The 17,241-nt window shown below is 61.2% G+C and overlaps 1 protein-coding gene across 1 annotated transcript in view; it reads right to left on the bottom strand.

The window, feature by feature from the left end:
* The window catches only part of EVI5L (ecotropic viral integration site 5 like), a 17,647-nt gene extending 1,317 nt beyond the window's left edge, over nucleotides 1-16,330 (bottom strand). The window contains exons 1-15 of the mRNA XM_007460746.1: nucleotides 16,194-16,330; nucleotides 14,642-14,831; nucleotides 14,010-14,234; nucleotides 13,850-13,924; nucleotides 13,066-13,191; nucleotides 11,610-11,753; nucleotides 11,388-11,477; nucleotides 10,142-10,239; nucleotides 9,998-10,058; nucleotides 6,966-7,019; nucleotides 6,058-6,090; nucleotides 4,880-5,020; nucleotides 1,910-2,038; nucleotides 331-471; nucleotides 94-249 (exon numbers count right to left, since the gene is read on the bottom strand). Of these exons, the coding sequence (XP_007460808.1) occupies nucleotides 94-249; nucleotides 331-471; nucleotides 1,910-2,038; nucleotides 4,880-5,020; nucleotides 6,058-6,090; nucleotides 6,966-7,019; nucleotides 9,998-10,058; nucleotides 10,142-10,239; nucleotides 11,388-11,477; nucleotides 11,610-11,753; nucleotides 13,066-13,191; nucleotides 13,850-13,924; nucleotides 14,010-14,234; nucleotides 14,642-14,831; nucleotides 16,194-16,330 (1,800 nt within the window). The remainder of the gene's footprint in view (nucleotides 1-93; nucleotides 250-330; nucleotides 472-1,909; nucleotides 2,039-4,879; nucleotides 5,021-6,057; nucleotides 6,091-6,965; nucleotides 7,020-9,997; nucleotides 10,059-10,141; nucleotides 10,240-11,387; nucleotides 11,478-11,609; nucleotides 11,754-13,065; nucleotides 13,192-13,849; nucleotides 13,925-14,009; nucleotides 14,235-14,641; nucleotides 14,832-16,193) is intronic.
* Between the last annotated feature and the right edge of the window lie 911 nt (nucleotides 16,331-17,241).

Raw genomic sequence — 17,241 nt, 5'->3', positions numbered from 1 at the left:
TGTGGTCCTGGGGGCGGACGGGCGGGGGTCACGGCCTCGCCGCGGGGCCGACCCCGGGCTCCGAGCCCCCTCCCCAGGCGGGCAGCGGCCCACCTGCGTCTCGAGCTCCACCACGCGCTGCCGCAGCTCGCGGCCCTCGGCCAGAGCCTGGGCCTCGCGCAGCCGCACGCTCATCAGCTCGTCCTGCAGCTCGCCCAGGACCAGCTTCCGCGGGGACTCCTTCCAGCGGCCGCCGCGGGACAGATGGGCCTGCGGGGAGAGGTCGGCGGTCGGCCTCCGCCAGGGAGCCCCGAGGCCGCTTCGTGCGCGTCGGGCGAGGCCCTCCCTCACCTGCCAGGTGTCCGAGAGCTCCTGCAGCTGCAGTTTCAGTTCCCGCGCCGAGGCCACGGCCTCACCCTCCCGCACCTTGAGCGCCTTCAGCTCCTCCTGCAACCGCGCCACGTTGCTCTCGTCAGGCAGCGAGCTGTTCCTCTGCGGGAGAGGAGCGCTCAGGGCCCAGGGGGGCTGCGCAGCCCCGTGGCTCTTCCCGCAGGCCCCACGCCCCGGCGCTCCTCTCCTCTGCGCTCCTCCTTGGGTGGCCCGGCTGGGAGAGGGAGCACCCTGGGCCCCAGGATGCGCCGGGGGAACAAGGACCAGGCCCGAGGCGGGGAGACACCGCCCTTGCCGCCCCAGCTGCACATTCTGGTCTGTAAAATCGGTGTAATAACTGCACCTGCTCTCTGGCACGACTGGCCTGGGGCAACCCCCTCACAACATGTGACTGCTAGTAACACTGGGTGGGCTGGGACAGGACGGGTGCTACCCGCCTGGGAATCTGAGATACACACCCTCCGGGCCCAGACCCGGGACCTGGCCCAGCTGGAGCAGAGAAGACTGTGGATTTCAGCACTGTCTCCCAGGGGATGGACTGAGGGCCGGCTTAGGCCCTATCCTGGCCTCCCAAGGGCTCAGTGATGAGAGATTCGTGCTCCAGGCTCTTGGACCAAAAGCCAACTCGCTGCATGATGTTCTCCCTGACCCTCGTTTGAGTCTGGGAGTTGGGCTTGGGGGGTGGTGGCAGACCTACTGGGCCCACATTTCCCTCTGATGTGGAGGGAGTGGGGTGGAAAGCCCAGCTCTGGGCAGGCGGGCAGTTGGGGGCCGAGAGGCCGATGGCCCCATGCAAGGCTGTGGCAGAGACACCCAACCTGGGAAGGCACCCAAAATATTGCAGCTTGGAGGTGGGGGCATGGCTCCTGCCAGTGGGTGAGTGCTGCCCTCTGGTGGCCGGGGCACCTCCCTTCTGGCAGCGCCTTGGGAATTGAGACAATAACCGGTGTGGAAGGAGCTGGGAAGGGACCAAGAGGCCTGGTGCCCCCTGCAGGGCTGCAGGTGGGAGAGGATGGCCCCCTGGGTGGTGTCTCCATGGAGGGGAGCAGCCCTGATGGGCCTGGGCCTTGGCCTTCCCTTCCCCCTCTCCATCCTGGAACCCATGGCCTGAGGGGGACACATACAGCCCAAGTAGCCCATGAAGGCCACCACACTGGTGGCCTGGTGCCTGGCACATGAGGGCGGGCACACCCCTTGTGGAGTCGTGTTGCTTTTTGTATGCTCGTGTGTGTGTGTGAGTGTGTGTGTGTGTGTGTGTGCGCGTGTGTGTGTGCGCGCACGCACATGTGTACCTCCAGGGCTTGAGAGGGTCTGAGGGTGAGGGGCCCAACTTCCCATCTGCCCTGACCCTGGTGTGGAGACCAAGGAGAAGGAGGCAGGGGCCGAGGGAGGTGCCCTGAGCTCCTTGGGGGCTGCTGGGGCCGGGGGCTCTGACTCCAGGGCCTGTCCCACTGGTTCCCCTGGCCACCCCTTCTCCTTGGCTAGGGCCTCTTGTCACCTCCCCTTCCCCAGGGTTCCCCCAGCACCTGCCCAGTCGCACCTTCTCCATGTCTAGAACCTTGTCCTGCATCTCCCGCAGGGCCCCCAGGGTCTCAGTCTCCCGCAGCCGTGACTGCTCCAGCTCCGTCTCCAGGTGGGCCACAAAGTCCTCGGTGAGGCGCGGGTTATCCTGGGGGCAGGCAGAGGGCTGCGTTGGGCTCCAGGCTGTGGCCAGAGGGGGGCAGCCTTCCTGCCAGCCAGCTGCGGGCCCAGGCCTGGCCCCACCCCGTCCACCTCCAGGGCTGGGCTGTGGGTGGAGAGGGCCGTGAGGAGAAACTCCGGATCCGGCGGAGGGGCCGGATGCCATGGGGGCCCTGATGCTCTGTGTCTAGGGGTCCTGGGAACAGAGGGGACTTTCCATGGCCTCAGGATGCCATGGAAAGGGACACCAGTGACTGGTTCCCAGGATCACTGGGATGAGGATGGAGGGTGAGTTCTCTGGGGACCCCTTCCTGCTGTGTGGCCCGTGGCCTAACCACAGGGTGAGGGCGGCATGGGGCAGATGGGGAAAGAGCTTGCTGAGACTCCTTTCTTGGTCAGTGCCCAGGGGCTTCTCAAAGGTACCCTAGGAGTCCCAGGGGTGATGGGTGGGCCCAATAAAGAAGAACTGGCCATGGGACTTTCCTGGCGGTCTTGTGGTTAAGACTCCGCACTTCCACTGCAGGGGGCACAGGTTCGATCCCTGGTCGGGGAAATAGGATTCCGCATGCCGCGTGGCGCAGCCAAAACAAAACAAACCTGGCCAGTGGGGGAGGGCAGCCCCTGGGGTCAGAGCGGGGCCTGCATCTTGCTGGCTGGGGAGCCTGGCAGGTCAGTTGCCACCCTCTTCCCCCACCTGTCTAGCTGCCCAGGTCTGCTCGCTGCCCTTGACCACTGGGAGTCTCTGAGGCCCATGGGTACCAGTGGCTCTCCCTTGGCTCAGATGGGCTCCGGGCCCCATGCCAACCTCTTGCCGGGCTGCACCTCCTCCAGGAGCCTCTGGAGACGGTGCTCAGGGGCTGCACTGGCACCTCCCGCACTCCCTCCCTCTGCCTGCAGCGGCCTCCCTGCTTCACCCAGCTCTGATCAGGCCCTAAAGGCCAGAGCTCAGAGGTGGCAGGTGAATACCTCTCTGACTGGCCTGAGAGGGGGCATCATGCCATGGGTGGGGTTAGCCCAGCCTCAGTTTCCCCAATGGCCTGGCTGCTTCAGAGCCAGGTGGGGCTACAGCACTCAAAGTTGTGGGGCAGGAGGTGGATGCAGGTGAACAACGGTGAAGTTCCACCCCCCTGTACCTGGGAGCAAAGAATCAGCTTGCATCCCTCAGGCCAGGTCTCCAGGCCTGGGTGAGGGGGCCCTCCTCAGCGAATGACCCTTCCGTCTCCACCCACTGTTTCTTGAGCACCCTATGGTTTCTCCAGATCAGGGACCCCCCCCCCAACACCCCTGCCCCCAGCTCACTGCCAGGCCCTGCTGGGTTCAGCCCTGGATCGCAGGGAGCCTACAGCATCCTTCCCTGCCCCTCTGGGACCTGTGCTGGGGCATGTATGCTGAGTTTGCAGGCTGCAGCTGCTGGTGGGTTGCCACATAAGGCAGGCAGCCTGCTGGGTACAGCTGGAGGAAAGTTCTGAAAGCCCTCTCTGGGAGAAGCGGACTCTCTGCAGTGCTCCAGCCCATGGGTCCTCCCACTACCCATCCGAAGTTCATGACCCCACAACAGACTTGGGCGGCCCCCTCACCCCCATCTCACCGGCTCAGACTGGTGGGCACAGGCCAGACCCTCTTCCGAGGGCAAAGTGCTGGGCGCTGGAAGGAGTTACCCTCTCCCTTGTCCCAGCTCCTGCCCTGCATGGCTGGCCCCCCCAGGGAAGCCCTGAAACTGAGTCCCCCTAAAGCTGAGTTCCCCTGCCAAGATTAGGACTAACCTCTCCATCCAAAACTTTACTGCCTTTCTGTGCCACCCCTCCCCCCATCAGGATTGACAAGTTTCAAAGAAAAGGGGGGATTGAAACCGAGCAGGACCCTGTGGGGCCTTCCTGGGTACAAAAACCCTTTGGTGTCCCCGTTGCTTGTTTGTAGAAAAAGGCTTTAGTCTCCTAGGCCTTCCCTGAGTTCCAGAACGCAGCAAGCAGTTAATGATGAGGACAGCAGGTCACAGGACGCCTAGGTCCTCCTGAAGGGACACAGATATAACCATCTGACACGGATCTCTGAGCTGTTCTGCAGGAACTGGGACCCCCAGCCAGGTGGGGGACAGTGACTACATGCTGACCACAAGCATGCACACCCCCACCTGGTTGGAATTAGAAGGCTGATGACGAAGATTCCTGAAACATCACCCTGTTACCTCCCCACCAACCAATCAGAAGGAGGTCCATGAGCTGGTCATGCATCCTAGGACCCTCTCCCCTAACACCGTCTTTACAAACCCCTGCCTAAAAGCCATTGGGGACTTTATGGGTTCTTTTGAGCATGAGCTGCCTGTTCTCCTTGTTTGCAACAGATGCTTTACTTTCCTTCGCCACAACCCAGTGTTGGTGGATTGGCTTTGCTGCATGTCAGGTGAGCGGACCCGGGTTTAGTTCGATAACAGCCCAACAGCCCTTCAGACCCTGGGGAGACACCAGGGCTTCCCCAAGGAATCACAGCCCCATCGGAGGGGTCCCGGCAGGGACAGCTGGTTCCCAGGGACTCTTGTGCTGAGACTGGGGGCCGGGGAGGGTGACTGCCTTCCTCTCAGTGTGGAAGGCCAGACATCCTATTGTGGGGTGGGAAACGGAAAACACGGGATCGCCCCTGGGTGTGGGGCTGTTCGCTGCTGAGGATGGGGGAGAATCTGCACTCTGCTCTGCGTCCCCTGCCCCCCAGCAAGGAACAGGCGGGCCAGGGGCTGAGGCAGGGCTGATTTGGAGCCATTTGCTCAAGAGCCCTGCAGGCAGCTGGGCACGGGGCGTGGCCTGGCCCTGGTGGCCCCGCCCACCCAGCCTGCTACCTGCTGCTCCTGCAATTGCCGGATGGTGCTCTGTGCCTTCTGCAGGTCCTGGGCCGCTGAGCTGCACTGCTGCCGCACCACTGCCAGCTCCCTCTTGATGACGTAATTCTCCTCAGCCTCCTGCGCTCGTGTCACCTGCCCCTGAGCACAGCGAGGACAGGGGGCCGTGACCCTCTGCTCACACCCCAGGCAAGGCCCAGAGAGGGTGGAGGTGGGGTGGAAGAGGGGTGAGGCCTCCCACACTCAGAGCCTGGGATGGGGCGCCCCACGGGGCCTGGGGATGGGGGGACCGGCAGGAACAGGACACTCTGGGAGGAACCTGGAGGAACACAGCCACCCGGGGCCCAGGCTCTGGCTCTCAGCCTCTGTCCCAGGTGAGGAGAAAGAAGTCCTTATCCAGGGCACATGGCACAGCAGAGGCTGGGCTCTGCTGGTGACGCTGGGGATGTGGGGGTAGCCAAGGGCCCAGAGGCTAGCTCCTTAGGGCCAGGTCGGGGGGTGGGATACAGCTCTCGTGGGGCCTTCTCCAGTCCTGGAGCCCGGGACTTCGACCCGCCCAAGGTCCCCCCTGCCTCATCCCTTCAGCCCACCCAATTTAGGCCCCCCATTCCAGGCTCAGAGCCACTAGGTAGTGGGCAGAAGCTTCCAGATAAAGCCATTCAAGATGAGGCAGCAGCAGAAGCAGGTGAGTGAAAGAAGATGGCAGGCCTTGCGAGTAGCTTCAGCCATTGCAAGCCACAGGCAGAAGTTGAATCATGTGGGAGGGGTGTGTGTGTGTGTGTGTGTGTGTGTGTGTGTGTGTGTGTGTGTGTGTGTGTGTGTGTGTATTGGGGAGGCTCAGCCGTGCACACACCAGGGCCTGTTGCTGATGCAGCCTCAGGGTCCCCGAGCCCTCCTGGGTCCCCATCTGTGTCCCCTGGAGGGAGGAAACCTGTGCATGTGCGCGTGGGTACACTCACAGATGCGCCCACACGCACCACGCGTTCACACGCATGCCCCCTCCCCCAGAGGGAAGCCTCTGTCTCCCGGGAGAAGCGGTCCCCAGTCACCCCCATGCGCAGCTCCAGGCCTGCCCCCCTCACCCACCAGGGGATGGCAGCGGCCAGGGAAGAGGTGGTGTGGTGGTCATGTGCGGGGACCAGGAAGAAGTGGGAGCGGGAGACGAAAAGCTACAGTACCTGGATTAGCCTATCAGCCAGAGCAGCGCTCTCCTACCCGGTGGAGGGGTTCCGAGCGACAGGGGGAAGAGGCAGAGCAGAAGGCGCGGGGACAGGAGAGAGGGAGAGACAGACAAGAACCACTTGTCACTAACGCAGTGGACTGTCTCTAGAAGCAGGGAGAGAGGAGTGAGACCAGAGAACCAGAGAACCAGCAGGAGAGGACCCAGAGGAAGACCAAAGCCAGAGCCAGCTCTGTCCTGGAGAGGGGTCTGCGTGTGAGTGGGGAGGGCAGTGCCACTCATGGGGGCCGCCAGGCAGGGGCCTCGCTCGCTCGTGAGGAGGTGCCATCCGGGGAGGGGGCAGGGGAGGAAAGCATTGGGCCCGGTGGGTGCATTTTAATTTGGAGGCAAAGCAAGAATCAAGGCTTTGGGGCAAGGGCAACAAATTCCACCTACTCCGTGTGGTCAGTGGAGGGTCAAGCAAGACTGAGTGGGGAGCTGGAAGTAGAGGATCCCCGTCTCTACTCCCATCTTTAAAAACAGGTTGGGGGCCTGGGTCAAGGCTATGGCAGCCCCTCCACAGTGCAAGGCCGCCCCCTCCTCCCCCACCCTGTCTCCTTTCTTTTGTCCGAGCAGCCAGCACCCAGGTAGCCCGGGAGGGCACCGGGCACAAATGGATTTCCGTGTTTGCAGTTAGCAGGGTTATAACCCAATCCCTCCTCAAGCAAAGTTTCGCCACAGTCCCAACTTTATACAGCAGCCCAAATCTCAGTGGGGCTTGTGGTGGGGTCTCTGGGATTTACGCCACAGGCTGCGGGGGGGTGGGGCGCGGCGCCTGGGGCAGGAGGCTGGCTGGTCCTCTGGCTGCTGGGTCCTGCTCAGGGCTGGAAGGGTTCGGTGCCACAGGCTGGTGGCCACACCCCTCACCTTCTCCAGGGTCTCAATCCGCTGCTTGAGGAGCCGGTTCTCTGTCCGAAGCCTCTATGTGGGGAGAGGGGAGAGCACGTCAGAGCCCGCCGCCTGCTTCTGTACACACAGACGGCTGTCCCTGCAGGGCTAGGCCACCTCCCGGCAGGACAGCGCCAGTGTCTCACGCTCTAGGTCAGTGATTCCAGAAACCAGTCAAGGCCAATTCCTGTTTGGAATGGTCCACCAGGTGTTTTTTTAAAAACAAACCCTGGTTCAGTAAAAATAATGTGATCACTTTGGTGGCTATGCACTGTGTGTGCAGGGGGGTGGGGGGCGTGGGGGGGGGGGTCCCTCCTCCGGAGTCTGTTTCTACCCCACGCTTGAGCCTGTCAAGGGCCAATGTGACGCCTCCCACAGGGCAAAGGCCTCTGTGTTTTGGGGGAAGCCGCTCACAGACAGGCCCCACCCCTCACTGCTTCACTTGGAGCGCCAGGGGTGAATTCTCAGAGGACAAAACTGGTTCACATCTGCCTTGCACCTAGTTTCTAACTACGTACCCCTTAAGCAGTGGGTACAGAAATAGTTTTGATCGGCGGATTAGTGAGGGTCCTGCTTCCCTGTGGATCACACAGAACACTGCCTGGTTTCTACCGGGGAGAAACAGGCGATGGAAACACCCAGAGCACTCCCAGGAAGCAACTGTGGTCAGAGAGGATTGCAGACTTGATTGATGGGCACTGACTCATGTCATGGGAGGGGAAACTGAGTCAGAGGCAGGCAGTGTCTTGCCCGAGCCTCCCAGCTCGCTGGGGTTAGAGCTGTTGCCGGCACAGCTCTCTCCGTTGCTCATAGGGATCCAGAACCAGAGTCCTGACCCCTGACCCCTGGAATGTCTGCCCCCTTTCTGGCCTCAATGCATTGATGCCACAAGCTCAGCCATCCCCGGAAGAGCTGGATGTGCCGACCAACAACTCACCTCTCTCCTCTTCCTCCCAAGGGAAAACCAGACAGAGAGTGAACAAGGACTATGGGGGCCTATGTACTAATCACACTATTAAATTTTTTTTTCTTTTTTTGCCATGTGGCATGCAGGATCTTAGTTCCCCAAGCAGGGATTGAACCTGTGGCCCCTGCAGTGGGGGCGCAGAGTCTTAACCACTGGACTGCCGGGGAAGTCCCTTTTTTTCTGTATTTTTGATGTTTTGACATCCTGTGGCATTGCTAATCCTGGAGACACCACCCCTCCCAGGGCTAGCTAATTCCTAGGGAGAGTAGACAACCTGTCTGCTAGCTTGCCTTCCACAGGCAAACCAGCCAATCCAGAGCCTATGCCCCCACCCACCTCCCTTATCTAACTCTCGCACACCAAGCTAGTGTTTCCCCTGCTCTCAATTGTTCCAGGACAGCTAGGGACCATCCCTATAGCCCAGAGCCTGGAAATTATTCAAACTAGGCAATCCTGAACTCTCTTGAACTTGCCTACCCTGCCTTGCCCAGCCCTTCCTGTGGAAACCACAATAAGGGCTCTGGCCCATGCTTTTCTCCTTCTGCCTCCTGACCCACCCTGGTGCTTCCTCATGTGGCCCTGCGTGCAGAGGTGTGCCCCCTCCTGTGAGTAATAAACTCTTCTTTTGAAGGCAGTTGTCTCTGTGTCTGTCACCTCACCATACCTGATTAAAACAAATCCCAGGTACATTTTTAAACAGGTGAAAGGTGAAAGGGCACAGGGCAGGGTCAGGGGAGAAGGCATCTGCCCTGCCCTTGGGGCACGCAGTCTCCTCTCGTGATAATATTCCAGGCTGGGAATGTGGTTTAAGGATCCACTGTGTCCCTCCCTACTGCTGAGCCATCATGGTCACCATATGGCAGCAGGCCCTTGTCTGTGCATGAGCAAAACACACATACACGTTTGGACTGGTGCATCAGTAAAGCTGCCATTCCTGAGAAGGGGAGATGCTTAAAAATTCAGGACACAAGACTATTTCTCCAAAACTTACAAGAGGGCCAGGACAATGATGTCTTCTTTCGCCACTCAGGTATGGGTGGCAGGTGACCTGGATTCTAATCTAGGTTCTGTCTCTGCCTTTCTAGAGGAGGTAGGGATGACGATGATGGAGGTGGTTAATAATAATAATTATTTGAACAGGAGAGCGTCATCCCTATTTTGCAGAAGGGGACACTTAGGCTCAGAGAGGTGAATTCACCTTCCTGGCAGGTCACACAGCTGCTCTGTAGGAGAGCTGGGATTTGAACTCTGGTCTGTGGAACTCCAGTCCCAGCCACTGTGGGACTCTGCCCCTGAAGAGGACAGAGCCAGGCTGTGCCGGTGTTTGTGTTTGTGTCTGTCCCCCACCTCCACTGGACTGGGGGGGCCCTCAGTCCTGCTGTGACTCTGACACACAGTGCTCACTAAACGCCTCTTGAGGGAATAAACAAAATCACGTCTGGAGGGATGACAGCAGAGGGAAGGAGATGGAGGGACGTCTGGGTTCAGAGGCTCTGCACACCCAGAAAACCCTCTACAATATTGTCATTTACAAGGAATATATACTTGGTCTTTGTCCCTTGTCCTGGCACAGGCTCCTAAAACCCTGGGAATTTCCTAAGTGAGGAGAGGAATAAAGGTGTCTTTGTTATGTTAATGAGATGACTTTTGGAAAGCCCCACCCCCACCCACCCTAAGGATGGTGCTGCTTGCCAGGGGACCCAGTCCTGTGATGAGAGGGTTGGACCTTTCAGTCCCAGCCTGAGACCACTGGGAGGGGAAAGGGCTGGAGGTTGAATCTCAGTGGTCCTGTTCACCACCGTGTCCCCAGTGCTGGGGAGTGGGGTGGGCCCTTGCTCCCATGCCGGCCTGGTAGTGAGTGAAAGGACAGGCAGGCCGAGGGACCACCTCTCAGAGCCTAAGGACCCCCTGCTGTGTGGCCTGCGCTGGGTGGGCTGCCCTCTAGCGGCCGTCGAAGGGGCTCCCAAGGGCATATCCACCACCACCACCACCACCACCATCCCCCCTTTCCCGCCAACACTGCCCAGGCCAGCCGGGGACTCACTTTGATCTCGATCTGCTCCTCCATCTCCTTGCTCTTCATGGCTGCGTACTCCTTCTCCAGCCTGCAGAGGGGAGGGCCGACGTGCTCACTGTCCCACCCTCGGGGACACCCCTTCTGCCAGCACCCTGGCCTCCCGGTACTGACCTCTTCATCTTCTTGGGGTTGTACTTGACCTGGTAAGCCTTGAGGATCAGCTTGTCCGGGCAGCTGTCGAACTGATGGGGGATTACCCTCTGGAAGTACTGTGGGGACACGGGTGGTCACGGACACACGGGCCCTGACCGCCTGGGGCCACCCGAGCCCCTGCAGCACACTGCTCCCCTGGAGGAGGGCCTGGGTACACCAGGAGGGATGGCCAGAGCCGGTTGGCCTGGGCCCTCGCCATCACCTGGCCTGTTGTGTGGGTCGAGTGAGCGAGTGTGAGAAGCAGGAATCATGAGAAGGAGCTGCCTGCAGCCAGGACCTCTGTGTGCAGGGAAAGTGGCTTCGGGAGCTCCTGAGGGCGAAGGCCAGGTGTGGGTGTGGCTGGGGTCCGAGCACAGAGGACCTTCACGGAGGAAGGGGGAGACATGCCGCTGCCCCAGGGTCAGTGAGAGGAGACGGAAGAGGCTGAAGGATCGGGGTGGTGTGGAGGAAGCCAGAGGGAGGACCCCTCAGTGGTCTGCCTGCTCGCCTGGGGCCCCGGGAACCTCCGCAAAGAGTTAAGTGCAAGCTGCCGGGTGGACACAGCTTGCTGCAGTTCGGGGCCAGGCTGGCTCCCGCGCCCTAGCCCAGCTGGCCCCTCTGGCAGCTGCGGACAATGGATGCCCGTGTTCATGGACACAACTGTGGCCTTTGTGCATTCTTCCCTGAAGCACCAGCTGGAGGACGCTGGGAGGGGGCGGGGGCCTGCATGATGCGGACATGGCGGTGAGATGCAGTCCGGCCTCTTCTCAGCAGGCAGGGCAGCTGGGGTAGGCTGTGGTGGGGCAGGGCGAGAGTCTGCCCCAGACCCCTCACTCCCTCCTGTGCCATCACCCGGCCTGGCTGCTGGGGCCAATACCACACCCAAGGCCTCCTGGTTTGGCCAGTATCACTATTTGCCATGTTAGGCTCTGGGGACACAGAGCTGGGGGCAGGTGAAGCGGGGGGACTCCCAGGGCTCGGCCTGGGCTTTCCTCTCTCCCTGCTGCCAGGCTGCTGGCCCTGGGCTGTGTCTGGCAGAGCCTGGGGCTCCTCAGGCACCCCCCCAACCCGGTCCTCCATGGACACCTGGTGGGGGGGCAGAGGTGATGGGAAAGGATCAGGGCGCTCAGGAAGTCCAGGGCCTCCCCATCTCTCAGAAGGTCTCCACCTGCCCAGGTGCCCCTGCTGGGGGGCAAGCCTGCCCCCCCTGGCCCTCCTGGCCCACCTGGGACATCCCCTCCATGTCCAGCTGCATCAGCTCCATCTGGTTCACCTGCAGCAGGGCAAGGCCCACCCGGAACACGATCTCCAGGCCCTGCGAAGGAAGCGGGGGTAGTGCATCTCTGGTCATGCTCTCCTGGGGAGCCCTCCGACCCCTCCCTGAGCCCTGCAATCATTTCCACTCCAGCCAGAGTGGCAAGGAGAGGAAGGGGCTTGTGGTCCTCACCTCGTACATGAAGATGTCAAAGACACGTGTGGCGACGGGCAGTGGGAAGGTGGTCAGCAAGAGCGTGAGGAACCAGGAGGAGGCATACATAGACGTGTGGAAGCTCTGGGAGCGGAAGTGGGTGTTCAGGTCTGGGAGCTGCTCCTGGGGTGGGGGTAGGAGGCCAGGTGCCATGAGGAGGGTGCTGGGCACAGCTGTCGGCACCACAGGATCCCTCCACCCGGAAGTGCTAGGCCTCAGTGCCTGCACCTCCAGGGAGCCTTCCTTGACCTGCCCTGGGCAGCCCCCCGCACTGTCTCTGGGTGGGGCGGCAGCACCCCAGAGCTCTGAGTAGCACTAGGTGGGGACATGCGCAGGGATGGCAGGAGGCCCAGCTGCCCGTGGGACCCTCACCACCGCCCCCCACAATGCTCTGTGCTTTGTGCCCAGCAACGCTCAAGGGATGCCTGTCTGACTGGTCTGAACTTCAGACTGCTGGAAAGCGACAGAAACTGGGGGAACTGAGGCTGGAGAAGGCGGTAGGACCCCCTGGAGGTCCTTCACTGGGAGAACACACCCTCGGGCTGTCCCCCGGCCTGCCCTGGGCTTCCTGACTCAGGAGCTCTCTGGTGGAGGCCAGCTCCTTCACCACAGGAGCTCTCAGCTCCCCAGCCTGGGGTGGGATTGCTCCTTCTCTGTGGCCCTGGAACACCTGCTTGCTGGCACTACCGATCCCCTCGACCGACAGCACCTCCCCATCCTCTGGGCCTGAGGAAGGGGGCTTTCATGACTGGGCGCGTCCTGCCCACTGTGGCGCAGAGCTGCACAGCCCCACCTGCGACTGACTTCCAGAGCAGGCGCGCGTGTGTACACACATATACCAGCTTCCAGAGCAGGCGCGCGCATGTGTGTGTGTGTGTACACACATATACCGGCTTCCAGAGCAGGCGCACGTGCGCGTGTGTGTGTACACACGTATACTGGCTTCCAGAGCAGGCACGCACGCGTGTGTGTGTACACACGTATACCAGCTCTCTCTGCCAGCCAGGAGCGGGCCCTGTGGGGCTGCTATTTATAAACAGAGGCGGCTGCGGTTCTCCAGTAATCAGCAAAGGCAGGCAGACAACACCTTCCCTCCTTCTGCCACACCAGGGAGCTGACAGGAGGGCGCCGTGGGTGTGTCTGAGCCAGGCTGACCCCTCCACCCTGGCCGTAATGGCTCTGGGAGCCCCGAGCTCTGAGGATCCCCCAGTGGAAAGGGCTGGCCCCTGCCTGGTCCCTCAAAGCATCCTTCAGGGCAGTACTTTACGGCCCCTTGGGGAATAGAGCCCCTCTCTGAGTTGGAACGTCTGGATGTGATTTCTCAGGCGTGGAATTTTCAGTCAAAGAGACTCACCACGACGGCCAACGTTAGCACCCGTAGGTGTGGGCTGGTGGAGAGGAGGGGGCAGGCGGGACCGCCCCTGGGCCCACTCACCTGTAGCATGTACTCGAACTGGTAGATGCAGAGCCCCAGCTCTGCCATGCTGGGCTTGAAGAGCTCCCGCAGGCGGTACTCCTGCATCAGCCGCACGAACACACAGAAGGCCTCCTCCTCGGGCATCTGCGGGTGGGCGGGCAGGGGGCTGTGAGTGCAGGTGGGGGGGCGGGGGCGCCCACTGCTCTTCTTATGGCTTCGCTTGTCTCTGCTCCATTTACTTTTATTGAACGTGGACAGTGCCGGGCTGCCCGGACCCACACAGCAAACCTCTCTGGTAAATATCATCACCCTGTTTCAATGACAGGAAGCCTCTTGAGGCTGAAGTCACCTGCCCAAGGCTGCCTGGCCGGAAACAGTGGAGCTGGGACTTGAACCCCAGGTCTGGCCACCTCCAGAGCCCACGGTGGAGGCATCCTCTGGTCCATTCCCAGCCGTCTCCATTCTCCCCCTCCTAAGCCTGCTGGATTCTCTGGAGGAAACCCCGAGCCTCATAAACATCACACTGGCTGACCTAAGCCTGAATGTCCCACCCAACCCTGGGGGGTGACTGAGTAGGACGGCCTACCCCTCCCTCCAATCTTGGGATGGGACAGGGGACAGAACAGGTGGCCAGCCTTCTGTGCTCACCCCCTGGGGGCCTGGCTGGGAGACTGTCAGAGGTCACAGGTGGACACAGAGGGAGGTTCTGACCTATGAGGACACCGGATGGAGGGAACACTCTCCTTTTGTCCACCTCCTGGGGGCAGACAGAGCCGGGATGGGCCAGGCCCAGGCCACCTACCTGCATGAGGAGCAGGCCCACGATGAAGGCGCTGCCCTGGCAGTAGCCCACCTCCCGGTCCACCAGGGAGTAGGCCTGCGAGGGAACACATGCGAGTCAGCGCAGGGTCCTGCCAGTCCTGATGACCGTAGCAGTTCTCCGTGGGGCCAGGGGGCCTCACCTTCATGACATTGAAGAGCACCTCCTGGCCCAGGCTGTCCTGGCCCTTGAAGAACTCATGCTCTGGGTAGGTGCGGGCAATGTCCCTGCGGATGAGCTTCTCGCAAGGTGAGGACATCTTGAGCAGCTCCGAGTACTGGTTCTTGACTGGCATGTCTGTGGCGCTGCACAGGAGCTGCCACACGATGGCCCGGAAATGGTGCGGGATGCCCTTGCGGATCAGCTCCTGGCGACAGGGTCAGAGTGGGGGTGGGGGGGTCGGGGGGTGGGATCGAGAGGCTGGGCTGGACCCCATCCCAGTGCAGCCTCCCCATGGCCGCCCAGCCCGGCCTCTGAGACTGGGTCCACCCACGCCTCACGGCGGGCCCAGAGCTTGGCCGAGCCACTGCACGGCACGCGGCGTCCATGAGGCTGAATGCGCCGCCCCAGCCCATCACGGAACTCACGGGCGGGAAGCAGGAGGGTGCCTGGGGTGCCAGCCCCTCCCTGATCTCCACACCCATCCCCCCCGGCCCTGGCAAGGCACCCCGAAAATGCCCACACACCTCCAGTCCTGCCCTCACTCATGCTGGGGCCCCTGGCAGACGTTGCCCACCCCCCCGGCCGCCCGCCCAGCCCCGCCGCCTGGGCCACCTTGAGCAGCTTCTCCTTCCTGCGCCGCCACTCCTCCCACTCGTTGGCAATCCGGCCCCACAGGATCCATGTGTCCTCCTCCAGGTGGCTCAGGTTGGAGGAGGCTGAGGAGCTGGACACCAGCGAGGAGCCGCTGTTACGCCGGGAGCCATTCATGGAGCGCATGGACTTGGAGTCGGCTTCCAGGAGCCTGGGTGTGGCAGGGGGGGAGGGTGGAGGCTGTAGGATCTTCCCACCCTGGCCCCTGGGTCCCAAAGAGCCTGGCCCCCCCTCCCTGGTGTCCCAGAGGATACCAGGGATTGGGTCTAAGTTGTTTTTCCTGAGCGGCACTTGCTGAGTGACTTTCGCCAGTGCCCTAACCTCTCTGAGCCCTGGTCCTGATCCCGGGAGCCCTGGAGAGGCTGCCATTCATGTGGCCCATTCTGTGCCCGGCCCTGGGCTGAGAAGCATGGGGAGTAGCTCATTTAGTCTCGTACCAACCCTGTGGGGCGAGTTTTGTAAAGATTTGTTTACAGACGAGGTACAGAGAGGGTGAGATGCTGGCTGGGAGCACCCAACTAGCAAGGGGTTGCATGAACCACCTATTTCTGAGGCTTTGACATCTGGGGCCTCCCTGACGCAGGAGGGACTGCCCCTCCCAGGCCTAGCAGATTCCTAGAGATAATTAAGGACTTGCCTGCTAGTGCACTTTTCATATGCAAACCAACCAATCCAGAACCCACAAACCATCCACCTCTGTTAGGCTCTTGCACTCAGGGCCACTATCCCTCTGCCCTAATCACCCCAGGGCCGGGTACTAGACAAATAGGCCCAGCCCCTACGCCCCCAGCTTGCTGAAGGTGTTCAGACTAGCCAGTCCTAAGCCTGATTACATTGCCTCACCATTCCTTCTGGCAGAAACCACAATAAAGGCTCTTGCCCACATTTTTCTCATTCCCTCTGCCTCCTGACTGACCCTGGTGCTTCCCCGGGTGGCCCTGCACGGTGCATGGTGTGTTGTGCCCCTCCTCTTGGAATCTGTGCGTAACAAACTGTGGGGTTTTTTTTTTCTGGCCATGCCGCGCGCCATGTGGGATCTTAGTTCCCTGACCAGGGATGGAACCCGCGCCCACTGCAGTAGAATTATGGAGTCTTAACCACTGGACCACCAGGGAATTCCCCAAACTGTCTTTTTAATGGCAGTCATCTCCTGATCTGCTGGCCTCACCATACTGGCATAATAATAAAACCTACACTTTAAAACAGGGGGTGGGCCAGAGGAGAAGTGGGAAGGGCCAACTCCAGAGTCAGAGGATTTACTCTTCCCTTCAACAAAGGCTAGAGAAGTGAAGGCCAGGTCCACTGGGCCCCCTGATACTGTGGCCTCCTCATCTGAATGGGAGAACCGTCTGGTGGGAAGTGACAGCAAACATCCTTGTCAGGCCTCTGTTGGGAGCTGTCACTTGGCCCAGGGCCAGGCCTAGCTCTGAGTGTGAGGTGGCACCAGCAACTTCTGTTTGGGGCCCAGGCTATACCCCTGGGGCCTCTCCCTTTCCCTCAGGTCCCAACTTACCGGTTCTGCTCTTCGAGTTTGGCCAGTAGCTCTAGCTCATCGGGGCTGAGGTTCTCAGAGTCAGAGGTGGGGGAGCAGGTGGGGGCCGACAGGGCCTCCTGAGACGAGGAGTCGGGGCTCAGAGTGGGGCTCGCCATGGTGGGCAGGCTCCTCAGCCGCGAGCAGGGCCAGGTCACAGCTCTGTCTGGGGACCAGAAACATGTGTGGTCAGCTTTGGGCAGGGTGCCCACCCTGTCCCACCGGTTCTGGACAAGTGAGCCTGCTGGTCACCCAGAGACATTTCCTCGCCCCGGGCTTCCCACCTTTGGTCTGTCCACTTGGTCACTCCTCATCCCCACGCACCCCAGTCTAGCTGACGGCCTGGCCGGCTCCTTCTGCCCCGGGGGCTGGCTACTGGGATCCCTGCCTTTGTAGTCCAGACGCCTGGATGAAATCAGGAGGGCAACGGCCAGCGCCTGAGCTGTCCTGCTGTCCCTGCGCGTGAACACCAAGTCTCAACTGACACCCTTGAGTCTTCAGCAGGGCCAGGGGCCAAGGCTCCCCGTCACACTCAAGAGTCCCTGCTGCGACCTTGGGGGTGCTGATGCCCCTGCTTTGGTGGCTGTTCCTGACAGCTTTGGTCCCTGTCCCCAGCTGTGGCCTGTCCTGGGAGCCCTGCCTCAGCATCTGACCTTCCCTGTCTCATCAACCAAAGTGGGCTGCTGGCACAGCCGGAAGCAATTATTCTCTACTGTTAATTGTCTGGTGCTGCCAATGGTCAGAAGAGTCAACTCCCCTTGGGCTGGGAAGCCAGGGACATTATCAAAGTGCTAGGAATCGCTGCTCTGATGGCGTCAGAGTGAGAGCTACAGGCTCTGATCAGTATCCTGCTCTTGGCCTGCCATGTGCCAGGTGGGTGCCGGCCCATCTCTCCTACTCCTCCTGGGGATGGTCCAGCCCCACCCTCCTGGGAGCCTCAGGGACACTGGCTCCAGCTCAGCACTGTGCCGAAAGCAAAGGCTCTGGACTCAAATGGAACAGCGTCTGAAGTGTGGCTCTCCTTGGACCT

Source organism: Lipotes vexillifer, unplaced genomic scaffold (assembly GCF_000442215.2).
Source record: "Lipotes vexillifer unplaced genomic scaffold, Lipotes_vexillifer_v1.1 scaffold1011, whole genome shotgun sequence".
Taxonomy (NCBI): Eukaryota; Metazoa; Chordata; class Mammalia; order Artiodactyla; family Lipotidae; genus Lipotes; species Lipotes vexillifer.
This window is presented reverse-complemented; position numbering and strand designations above follow the sequence as displayed.